The 12,877-nt window shown below is 40.9% G+C and overlaps 1 protein-coding gene across 3 annotated transcripts in view; it reads right to left on the bottom strand.

Moving 5' to 3' along the window:
• The window catches only part of Ppp1r42 (protein phosphatase 1 regulatory subunit 42), an 86,663-nt gene that overhangs the window by 66,652 nt on the left and 7,134 nt on the right, over positions 1 to 12,877 (bottom strand). For all 3 annotated transcript variants that reach the window (XM_046428563.2, XM_058573981.1, XM_046428564.2), the window contains exons 3-5: positions 10,174 to 10,340; positions 9,144 to 9,282; positions 7,688 to 7,804 (exon numbers count right to left, since the gene is read on the bottom strand). In XM_046428563.2, coding sequence (XP_046284519.1) covers positions 7,688 to 7,804; positions 9,144 to 9,282; positions 10,174 to 10,340 — 423 coding nt within the window. The remainder of the gene's footprint in view (positions 1 to 7,687; positions 7,805 to 9,143; positions 9,283 to 10,173; positions 10,341 to 12,877) is intronic.

The following is a 12,877-nucleotide window of genomic DNA, read 5'->3' as shown; positions in this document are numbered from 1 at the left end:
CTGCTTGATGTTGGGTGGTATATTCTATATATGTCAATTTAAGTCTAGGTTATTAATTGTGTTATTGAGTTCTATAGTTTCCTTATTCAACTTTTGTTTGGAAGATCTGTCCAGTGGCGAGAGAGGTGTGTTGAAGTCTCCCATGATTATTGTATGGGGGTCTATTAGACTCTTGAACTTGAAAAGAGTTTGTTTGATGAACATAGCTGCACCATTGTTTGGGGCATAAATATTTATGATTGTTATGTCTTGTTGGTGTATGGTTCCCTTGAGCAGTATGTAGTGTCCCTCTTTATCCCTTTTAATTAACTTTGGCTTGAAATCTATTTTATTTGATATGAGTATGGACACGCCTGCTTGTTTCCGAAGTCCATATGAGTGATATGATTTTTCCCAACCTTTCTTCTTCAGCCTATGTATGTCTTTTCCTATCAAATGCGTCTCCTGTAGGCAGCATATTGTTGGGTCTTGTTTTGTGATCCATTCTACTAGCCTGTGTCTCTTAATTGGTGAGTTTAAGCCATTAACATTTAGGGTTATTATTGAGATATGGGTTGTTCTTCCAGCCATATTTGTTTATTTCTGTTACTAAACATGGTTTGTTTTCCTCTTTGATTATTTCCCCCCCGCTCTTTACTGTCCTACCTCCCACTGTTGGTTTTCATTGTTATTTTCCATTTCCTCTTCCTGTAATGGTTTGGCGAGGATGTTTTGAAGAGATGGTTTTCTAGCTGCGAATTCTTTAAACTTTTGTTTATCATGGAAGGTTTTAATTTCATCCTCCATCCTGAAGCTTAATTTTGCTGGATACACAATTCTTGGTTGGAACCCATTTTCTTTCAGTGTTTGAAATATGTTATTCCAGGATCTTCTAGCTTTCAGAGTCTGTGTTGAAAGATCAGCTGTTATCCTGATTGGCTTACCCCTAAATGTAATCTGCTTCCTTTCTCTTGTAGCTTTTAAAATTCTCTCCTTATTCTGTATGTTGGGCATCTTCATTATAATGTGTCTAGGTGTGGATCTCTTATGATTTTGCACATTCGACGTCCTGTAGGCTTCTAGGATTTGGGATTCTGTCTCATTCTTCAAGTCTGGGAAGTTTTCTTGTATTATTTCATTGAATAGACTGCTCATTCCTTTGGTTTGGAGCTCTGTACCTTCCTGTATCCCAATGACTCTTAAGTTTGGTCTCTTAATGTTATCCCATATTTCTTGGATGTTCTGCTCATGGTTTCTTAACAGTCTTGCTGAGCTGTCTATGTTCTTTTCCAGTTGAAATACTTTGTCTTCATTGTCTGATGTTCTATCTTCTAAGTGTTCTACTCTGCTGGTAGTATTCTCCATTGAGTTTTTAAGTTGGTTTATTGCTTCCTGCATTTCTAGGATTTCTGATTGCTTGTTTTTTATAACCTCTATCTCCCTGTATAGTTGATCCTTTGCTTCCTGGATTTGTTTGTGTAATTCGTTGTCGAAGTGATCTTTCATTGTCTGATTTTGCTGTTTAATGTCTTCCTTGATACTCCAGATCATCTGAAGCATGTATATCCTGAATTCTTTATCTGACATTCCATCTGCTGCAGCTGTTATCTCTTCTAAAGTTGCGTTGACCTGCATTGCTTGTGGTCCTTTCTTTCCTTGTCTTTTCATACTGCTTGCGTATCTTTCCTGCAGGTGCGGGCGGCGGCTCTGCTCTCTCCTTATTCCAATTGGGGTGTCGTGGCTACCACGCCGGCAGGTCACTGGGCCTGTTCTGGGAGCTGGCAGCGGCTCTGTTCTGCCCCTACTCCAATTGGGGTGACGAGTGTACCACGCCGGCAGGCCACCGGGCCTGATCCGCCAGTCGATTGCAGGTTTGCCTACCCTGCAGGCGCGGGCGGCGGCTCTACTCTGCCCCTACTCCAAATGGGGTGACGTGTCTGTTGTACCGGCAGGCCACTGGGCCTGTCCCGCTGGTCGGTCGCAGATCTGCCCACCTTTCGGGCACGGGTGGAGGCTCTGCTCTGCCCCTACTCCAATTGGGGTGTCGTGACTACCCCGCCTGCAGGATGCTGGGCCTCTTCCTGGCACGGGAGGCGACTCTGCTCTGTCACTACTCCAATTAGGGTGGTGTTTGTACCACGCCGGCAGGCTCCTGGGCCTGATCCGCCGGTCTGTTGTAGGTCTGCCTACCTTGGAGGCGCGGGCGGCGGATTTGCCCTGCCCCTCCTACCACGCCTGGGGACCCCTGGGCCTGATCTGCAGGTTGATCACTGGTCTGCTCACCCTGCGGGCACGGGTGGCGGTTCCGCTCCGCCCCCCACTCCAATTGGGGTCACGTGACCACCACACTGGCAGGGCCTGATCCGGGCGTGGGAGAAGGATCTGCTCTGCCCCTACTCCAGTTGGGGTGACGTGTGTACCACACTGGCAGGCCACTGGGCCTGACCCGCCAGGCTGTCACAGGTCTGTTTACCTTGTAAGCGTGAACAGCGGCTCTGCCCTGTCCCTCCTACCACGCCCATGTACCACTGGGTCGCGGGTCTGCCCACCTTGTGGGTGTGGGTGGTGGCTCCGCTCCGCCCCCTCTCCAATTGGGGTCACGTGGTCACCACGCTGGCGAGCCGCTGGGCCTGCTCCGGGCGCTGGCGGCGGCCCGGCTCCTCCCCTCTGGCTCGAGGACAAATTGAGGAGACTTGGGTGACTGTGCCTCACCCCCCCACCAGGAGACCAACTGCTATGTCACCGCTGGTATTGATGAAGATCTCTCCTCCGCCGCTTTCTGATGACATCAGATCTCTGCCATGTTGGTATCCTATGCGAATGGCAGCATTTCGTTCCCCTTGCCAGGCAACCAAAGCAACGGGTGAGTCCTGACCGGCCCTCAGCAGGACCCGGACCGAGACGCAGTTTCCGCGGGCTCCTAGCCCCGGTCCAGGGAAGTTCCGGGAGCCGGAACTCGGCCGCTCCGTGCTCGGTGTAAGCTCCTATAAGTGTAAGCTCCAAGAAGCAGTCCCCGTGGGCTCAGTTCCGGGAGCCGGAATTCGGCGGCTTAGTGCTTGGTGTATGCTCTGATAGTAGCAGGGTCCAAGAAGCAGCCTCCGCAGGCTCCGCAGCCCTGAGCCAGGGCGGTTCCGGGACGGTTCCGGGAGCCGGAACTCGGCCGCCCCGCGCTCGGTGTTTGCTTCGATAAGATCAGATTCTAAGCAGCACCCAGGCGCTGAACCCTAGCAATCTGTCTGCAAGCCGCAGGCGAATTGCAGCCTGAAATTACCTGTTCTATGGCTGAATGAGCTGCGGTCAGTCGAAAACAGGGAAGGTGACGTCAGTTTACCAACATGGTGGCTGCTGGCCTCCTCTGTGGTCTGACCGGTGTGGAGAACCGAGATGGACCGCTTCCTTCCCCCGTCTCGAACCCAGAATTCAGCCCTGAGTACGGTGCTTGCGCGGCTGGGAGAAACTGCAGCGCTGTAACCCTGCGTCTCTATCCCAGCGCGCGCTGCAGACTCTAGCCGCGGGGCGATTTGCTGAATAAGCAGTTACCCTCCGTGCGACAAACCTCTCGCGTTTGAGTCCCCGTAGCCGATCCTCGTGCGATGGAAATCCTTCCTCCAGGTTCCGGAGCACCCCACTATTGCTGGAAATTCCTAACAAGATATCCTTTAGCCGTCCTGACTTGTCATACTCCCACACAGTGAAGCAGCACACGGGGGTAATGCACTCCCCTCGCCACCATCTTCCTTCTCCTGTTTCTTTTGTTTTGATTTCATTAATTTCAGCTCTGATTTTAATTATTTCTTGCCTTCTACTTCTTTTGCTGTTGTTTTGCTCTTCTTTTTCTAGGATTTTGAGATGAAGTATGAGATCATTTATTTGTTGGTTTTTTCTTTTTTTAAGGAATGAACTCCAAGCAATGAATTTTCCTCTTAGAACTGCTTTCAATGTGTCCCATAGATTCCGATATGTTGTGTCTGTGTTTTCATTTATCTCTAAGAATTTTTTAATTTCCTCCTTGATGTCTTCTATAACCCATTGATCATTCAGTAACCTATTGTTCATTCTCCAAGTGATGCATGATTTTTCCTTCCTTCTTTTATCGTTGATTTTCAGTTTCATTCCATTATGATCAGATAAGATGCATGGTATTATCTCTACTCCTTTATATTGTCTAAGAGTTGCCCTGTGACATAATATATGATCTATTTTTGAGAAGGATCCATGTGCTGCTGAGAAAAAAGTGTAACTGCTTGATGTTGGGTGGTATATTCTATATATGTCAATTTAAGTCTAGGTTATTAATTGTGTTATTGAGTTCTATAGTTTCCTTATTCAACTTTTGTTTGGAAGATCTGTCCAGTGGCGAGAGAGGTGTGTTGAAGTCTCCCATGATTATTGTATGGGGGTCTATTAGACTCTTGAACTTGAAAAGAGTTTGTTTGATGAACATAGCTGCACCATTGTTTGGGGCATAAATATTTATGATTGTTATGTCTTGTTGGTGTATGGTTCCCTTGAGCAGTATGTAGTGTCCCTCTTTATCCCTTTTAATTAACTTTGGCTTGAAATCTATTTTATTTGATATGAGTATGGACACTCCTGCTTGTTTCCGAAGTCCATATGAGTGATATGATTTTTCCCAACCTTTCACCTTCAGCCTATGTATGTCTTTTCCTATCAAATGCGTCTCCTGTAGGCAGCATATTGTTGGGTCTTGTTTTGTGATCCATTCTACTAGCATGTGTCTCTTAATTGGTGAGTTTAAGCCATTAACATTTAGGGTCATTATTGAGATATGGGTTGTTTTTCCAGCCATATTTGTTTATTTATGTCACTAAACATGGTTTGTTTTCCTCTTTGATTATTTCCCCCCCGCTCTTTACTGTCCTACCTCCCACTGTTGGTTTTCATTGTTATTTTCCATTTCCTCTTCCTGTAATGTTTTGCCGAGGATGTTTTGAAGAGATGGTTTTCTAGCTGCAAATTCTTTAAACTTTTGGTTATCATGGAAGGTTTTAATTTCATCCTCCATCCTGAAGCTTAATTTTGCTGGATACACAATTCTTGGTTGGAACCCATTTTCTTTCAGTGTTTGAAATATGTTATTCCATGATTTTCTAGCTTTCAGAGTTTGTGTTGAAAGATCAGCTGTTATCCTGATTGGTTTACCCCTGAATGTAATCTGTTTCCTTTCTCTTGTAGCTTTTAAAATTCTCTCCTTATTCTGTATGTTGGGCATCTTCATTATAATGTGTCTAGGTGTGGATCTCATGATTTTGCACATTCGACGTCCTGTAGGCTTCTAGGATTTGGGATTCTGTCTCATTCTTCAAGTCTGGGAAGTTTTCTTGTATTATTTCATTGAATAGATTGCTCATTCCTTTGGTTTGGACCTCTATACCTTCCTGTATCCCAATGACTCTTAAGTTTGGTCTCTTTATGTTATCCCATATTTCTTGGATGTTCTGCTCATGGTTTCTTAACAGTCTTGCTGAGCTGTCTATGTTCTTTTCAAGTTGAAATACTTTGTCTTCATTGTCTGATGTTCTATCTTCTAAGTGTTCTACTCTGCTGGTAGTATTCTCCATTGAGTTTTTAAGTTGGTTTATTGCTTCCTGCATTTCTAGGATTTCTGTTTGTTTGTTTTTTATAACCTCTATCTCCCTGTATAGTTGATCTTTTGCTTCCTGGATTTGTTTGTGTAATTCATTGTCGAAGTGATCTTTCATTGTCTGATTTTGCTGTCTAATGTCTTCCTTGAGACTCCGGATCATCTGAAGCATGTATATCCTGAATTCTTTATCTGACATTCCATCTGCTGCAGCTGTTACCTCTTCTAAAGTTGAGTTGACCTGCATTGCTTGTGGTCCTTTCTTTCCTTGTCTTTTCATACTGCTTGAGTTTCTTTCTGCTTGGTGAAACTGTTGTGTTTTTGAAAAATTTTCCCCCCTATATATTTACATTGCTCTTGTATAGTTGAAAAGTCTCCCTTGCAGGCGCAGGCGGCGGTCTGCCTACTTTGCAGGCGCAGGTGGCGGCTCTGCTCTGCCCCTCCTCCAATTGGGGTGATGTGACTACCGCACCGGCGGGCCGCTGGGCCTGTTCTGCCGGTCGGTTGCAGGTCTGCCTACCTTGCAGGCGCGGGCGGTGGCTCTGCTCTGCCTCTCCTCCAATTGGTGTGACTTGTCTACCACACCGCTGGGCCTGTTCCGGGCACGGGAGAAGGCTCTGCTCTGCTCCTACTCCAATTGGGCTGACGTGCCTACCACCCCGGCCGGCCGCTGGGCCTGTTCCACCGGTCAGTCGCAGGTCTGCGTACCTTGTGGTCATGGGCGGCGGCTCTGCTCTGCCCCTGCTCCAAATGGGGTGACGTGTCTGTCACGCCGGCAGGCCCCTGGGCCTGTTCCGCTGGTCGGTCACAGGTCTGCCTACCTTTCGGGCGCGGGTGGCGGCTCTGCTCTGCCCCTACTCCAATTGGGGTTACGTGACTACCACACCAGCGGGCCGCTGGGCCTGATCCGGGCGCGGGTGAAGGCTCTGCTCTGCCCCTACTCCAGTTGGGGTGACGTGTGTACCACGCTGGCAGGCCGCTGGGCCTGATCCGCCGGTCTGTCGCAGTTCTGCCTACCTTGCAGGCGCGGGCAGCGGGTATCGATGAAGTTCTCTCCTCCGCTGCTTTCTGATGACATCAGATCTCTGCCATGTTGGTATCCCATGCGAATGGCAGCATTTCGTTCCCTTTGCCGGGTGACCAAAGCAACGGGTGAGTCCTGACCGGCCCTCACAAGCCCCGTCTCAGTCCTGTTGCTACTGCCTATGAAGGCTCGGTTGGTATTTACCTCCACAGTATGCAGCAGGACCCGGACCAAGAAGCAGTTTCCATGGATTCTTTATCCCTGGGCCAGAGCAGTTCCGGGAGCTGGAATTCGGCCGCTCCGTGCTCGGTGTATGTTCTGATAGGAGCAGGCTCCAAGAAGCAGTTTCCACGGGTTAATTAGCACTGAGCCTGAGTAATTTGTCTGTGAGCTGCAGGCGAATGGCAGCCTGAAATTACCTGTTCTATGGCTGAATGAGCTGCGATCAGTCGAAAACAGGGATGGTGATGTCAGCTCTCCAAGATGGTGGCCGCTGGCTTCTACTGTAAGTTTCTTGAGGCCTGGAACTGAATCATTACTTCCTCTGTGGTACAGTGCCTGATACATATGTAGGCACCCAATACATATTCAAATAAATGAGTAACTGAATGAATGAGAAAAATATGATATAACATGGCACAAATATAGCTAGTACAAATTAGAACAAATTCAACACCCAGGATACTTCTTCAAATAGGAGCAACCAGGAGAACGCTCAGGTGTAGTCACAGTTACTAGAAGTTCATTCATTGGGAGATCAAAGTTAAGGGCAAGAAATATAGTCTAGAAGGAAAAGTTTCATGGATACATGATGCAGACAGGAAAAAGCATATAATTTCTTCTCAGAGAAAGTTTTATTCTATTGGTAAAAGATGGAAGAATTTGGATATGGAGAAGAAAACCAGGTAATAGAACAGAATTATACAAATAAATGCATTAAAAAGTAGAGATTTATAAGATAGTTTTAAAACGGATCCAAACTAGATTTTAAAAGTGATAGATTTTATATATATTTCAAAACATACTTTTCTATTACCATTTCATGTAAATATTTTAAAATTAATTTTTCTTTATACTACCTTTATATGTATAATTTGGTTGTCCACTGCTGTGAGGTGATTAAGATTCTCCAGTATTTCTAAGTCTCTTATGTCATCAATATTATTGTTGCTGATATTCAGTATGGAGAGGGATTTCTATAAGAAAAATAACTAAATTAGCATTAGTAAATAGTTTAAATACTACACATAGGAACGAGAAATCCTAATTCTTAAGAAGTTTTTAAAGATTTATCAGGTTGTTTTGCTTTTTATGCAAGAAAATAAAAATCATGGAGATTTTGTTTTAATGCTGTATTTTTTTCAGATGGAACTTTCAGAACTTAGTATGTGATGTAAATTTGGGTTCTGCCTGTAGTTTCTCCATAAGTCTTATTTTCCTCTTCCATAAAATAAGATTAATATACAGAATAAAGAAGTCAAGAATAAAAAAAGAAAAATATGCCCTCCAAACACAATGTTAAAAATATAAAAATACTTATTGCAATTTAAACAAATTATATTTTGTGCTAAATACCACTAAGATTTGTGCTTTACATAGGAAGAGATAATTTTTATCTTTGTTTTTCTGAAGAGGAAGCATAACCAAGCATGAACAAATTATCTGGCTTTTATATTTGTATTTGCCTTTCTATAGTGGTTTCTCTTTCCTGTCCATATATTCAAAAGCCACTTGAAATAGTAATAACCTAATTAGTAAGAATCATGATATTAGGTATTAATGAGGATATAAATATACAATATGGCAACACTAAATTAAAGTCATATTAATTCTGAGGCACAGAAATCTCTACCAAGATTGAGTCCACCACTAAGGATCTACACATACCAACTTTTAGAAAATATATTTCCTGATAAATTTAAAGACCTGAAATAAAACTGAAAAAAATTATGCCTCATATTTAGAATTTCAGATCTGCTTGAATTTATGTAAAAATTGAGCTAGCAAAAATGTTCAGTGGTATTTTCCAGTAAAAGTAGCCATCCCCACAGTGTGGTCAGTCTAATTGGATCAGATGAGGTTGAGCGGTGGTTGTTGACAGCTGATTATGAGGAGATGGGATAGAAACTAGTTAATTTTTCTGCATTGTTTAAAAGCTGCCAAATAATTGTACATTCCTTTTTCCTTAGGCTTTTCCCTAAAATTTTAAATTTTAAGCCACAGGAATCACCAAGGCCCAAATTATGAATGAATTAACATCTGTATTAGAACTTAAATAACCTTACATAACCTTTTCATATCCTAAACTTACATAACCTTTTCATATCCATTTACTCTAAGAGTTGGGCACTACTATGTATAGTATTATGATTCTGAGACATTATGTGGGAAAATCAGCTTCAGTCCTCAAGCAGACAACCAGTCACACAAACAGAAAGAGCATGTACAGTGTCCAAATTTCCCTCCCATGTTCCTGTTTCATTATAACTTGTTAACCACTATATTCTTTGTCAAAATATTCAAGTATGGCCTTACTGCCAGAGAACGAAGAGTTCTTGGATCAAATAGAAGCTTTTCTCCAAGGGGAAGCTTCTGACTCTCAACATGAAGTTCCCTTAGTTCTTCCAATCCTTCCAAACCTTCTATGACAGCAATGTAATTGCCTCCCAGATATCTGAAACATAGACATAATTCTAAATAGACTTTGAGAATGCCATGGTCTTTATACATGATAAAAGTGTAAGACATCATTCAACTGTGTGAAAACTATATACAGAGAATACTGTGTTTATATTGAATCTATGAAAGGTTTATCTAAATAACAATAAATTATATTCTTACACTTAAATTAGTCTAAAAATACATTTTTAGTTTTTCTAAAAGTGAGAATTGAAACAGTCCATAGTAAACTATCTACCAGGTCTTTTCATGTGTTAGGGTATAGAGAGTCACCTGGGTTGTAGGTTTAAAAATGAAGATTTTTGGGCTTAACTCCCAGAAATTCTAGCTATCTAGGTTGGAACACAGTAATCTGCATTTTTAATGAGCATTCACCACCCCACTCTTATTGACCCCATTACAAAGCCATTGGTTCCTTTTTGTGAATTTGGATCTTATAGGTAGTAAATGCCTTTTTACAATGAAATATATGTGAACATGATCAATTTTATGACCTTGACCTTTTGAGATGTGATTCTGAAAGGCACAGAACTTATCTGGGCTCCATGGAAACTTTTTTCACTAGTTAAGTCACATGAGGATGTTTTAGGTGTCCCTATAAGCTCACAATACAACTTACCCCACCAAAAAAGAAAGGTTTATCAAGCTTAGTAAAACAAAGATTGTTGAATATTACCTGTGAAACAGCTTATTTCATATGAATAATAGTATATAAGAAAATAAAAATCGAGGCCTGTTCCACAAAACATATGTGAGAATCAGATTCAATTACATATTAAATTTACTTGTGAAACTTAATGCAGAAAATGGAAATGCCTGCCTGCATAAAATATATACTGTAAGGATGACAAGCAGTTAACATTATTAAAAAAATAAAAGCACTTACAGTTTTTCCAGTTTCTTTAATGATCTGAGGTTCTCTATATATGAAATACAATTGTTTTGTAGGTATAAATGGGTCAGATTTGTGGCATAGTTCAGGTTAGTGATTTCACTAATACGATTATCATATAAATATAAAACACTAAGATTTTTGCAAAAAGAGAGGTCTTCCTAAAAGGAAAACAACAATCAGTTAATTTCCTAAAATCTTAGAATTTTGTTTTTCAGAAAGTTTTTCATATGAACATTCTATAAATTTCCCTAGGGCTAATATAAAAGAAAGAAAAATGTTTCTCTATTCTTGGCAGTCAAAATGAGACTAGAATGATTACAAAATAAGTTCTAGGATTTAACATTCTGTAATTATATCAGTAAAATTGTATTTGTTAAGATTTTTCCCAGTGCGAGCAATTTTCCTTGGAAGCAATTAGGGTCCTCTGAAGGTAGAAGCATTGAACAAATTATTTGTCCAACATTATAAAGCCAGGCTTGGGGCTGGGGTTGTGGCTCAGTGGTATAGTGATCGCCTAGCAAGTGCGGGGCCCTGGGTTCAATCCTCAGCACCACATAAAAATAAATAAATAAAGATATTGTGTCCAACTACAACTAAAAAATAAATTAAAAATAAATAAGTAAAATAAAGCCAGGCTTACTCTTTCTGTATGTTTGGAAGTAAACAGCTTATAATACTGAAAATCAGAAGTCATTCAATATTCAAGAATAATGGATTCATTAAAAATATAATAATGCTATTGTAAAACCATTAAATACTCTTATTATTTCTATAGTAATATCTTAAAGATTTAATAATACATAATTAAATGTATTTATGACCCAGTTTTGGAAAAATATATTACTACATGTCTAGAAAAAACTGGAAGGACATCACCTAAGTATTAAAAATAAATATCTCTAAATGGTAGGATTACATTCCTTCTTCTTATTTATATTTATTACAAAAACTTTTTTTTTTTCTGTGCTGGGGGATCAAATCCAGGCTTTGTGCATGCTAGGCACTCAACCACTGCACTATACTCCCAGTCCTGTTTAGTTTGTTTTGAGATAGGGTCTTACTAAGTTGCTGAGGCTGGCCTTGAACTTTTAATCTTCCTGCCTTTGCCTCCCAAGTGAATAAGATCATATATGCGTGGCACCACTTCCAGCTAAACACCAATTACTTCTGAGATAAGAAGAAAATTGAAGTTAATTTTAAAAGGCTGTTATTTCTTGGGTCTGGGGTTGTGACTCAGTACCAGAGCACTTACCTAGCACATGCAAAGCCCTGGGTTCGATCCTCAGCACCATATACAAATAAATTAAATAAAGGCTTTTTTTTTTTTTTATTAAATAGACTGTTATTTCTTGAATGGTGGCAGAATTACCCTAGAGTAATTCTCCCTACAGGAGGGAGAGGGAAATTTGGCTCAAAAAACTTGTCAGTCTTCACTAACATCACATTTTGGGAACTTTTAAGTTTATAACTTCTTCTCATTTTATAACTTCTTCTCATTTAGATTACTTTTAACTAGTTGGCTTTCCTCCTGACAAAGATCATACAAGCTGGAGAAATATGTATAGACTGTTTTGAGGATAAAAGACCTTTAATAAGGGCTCTTTGGGACTTTCTGGAGAAAGCAGTTTTGTATGGTATGATAAGGTAGAGAGCTCTGAGCAACAAAAGAGAAACAGGAGGCTTGGGGCAGCTGAATCCTTGAAGAGAAGGATCATCAGGGAACCATAAATGATAGAACATAGGAGTGGATTGTGGATCTACAAAAACAACCACAACAAAACATTTTTTTTCTTTTTCGATATTAGGCATTGAACTCAGGACCTTTCATGCTAGGCAAATGATCTACTGCTTTGCTATGCTTTCCCCACTCAATCAAAATATTTTTAACGGACAGTTTTTGCCTGAGGCTTTGGTATTTAATTTAGCCATTCATTAGACAAAGGTTTTAACATGAGTCAGGTATTATATTGGATAGGGGTTTAGAATTATGTGTGTAAAATAGACATGATCCTTGCCCTCATACAGTTTCTATGTTTCTGAGAAATTTTCTCTCATCTGTAGTCTTTAAGACAAACTAGGGTCTACAGATACCAATACAAATGATCCCAAAGAGTTATTTCAGCCTTTACAGTTTCCTAAATTAAAGCCAAGAAAGAATTACCTTAGCATGGAGAAAATGTAATTTCAGAACATATCCAAGTAAACATATTCTTGTCTGATAAAACTAAACCACTCTTGGGGCTGCAGTTGTGGCTCAGTGGTAGAGTGCTTGCCTAGCATGTGTAAGTCACTGGGTTCAATCCTCAGCACCACATAAAATAAATAAATAAAATAAAGGTATTGTGTTCATCTACAACTAAAAAATATTTTAAAAAAACTAACCTAATCTAACACACACACACACACACCCAGTTAAATTATGTGCAAAAAAATTCAGGTGAACTTTTTTTGTGGGTGGTTGTTGCGTAGGATCCAACCGAGGGTCCTGGGCATGCTAAACATACACTCTTTACCACTGAGTTATATCCCTACCCCCACAGTTGAACATAGTCACATAGTTATTTTGTAACATTTTGATATGTAAAATATTATATTCCAAGGCTCTGAAATAATACAAAAACATCTCTGAAATTATTTTCAAATCCATAGAGTACTGTAGGGGAACAGTAACAATAATATCTAACATGCAATTCAT

The sequence above is a fragment of the Marmota monax genome, unplaced genomic scaffold (genome assembly GCF_021218885.2).
Source record: "Marmota monax isolate L192 unplaced genomic scaffold, Marmota_monax_Labrador192_F-V1.1 WCK01_AAM20220418_F8-fsc00044, whole genome shotgun sequence".
Lineage (NCBI taxonomy): Eukaryota > Metazoa > Chordata > Mammalia > Rodentia > Sciuridae > Marmota > Marmota monax.
Note: the sequence above shows the minus strand (reverse complement) of the source record. Positions and strands in the feature narration are given on the sequence as shown.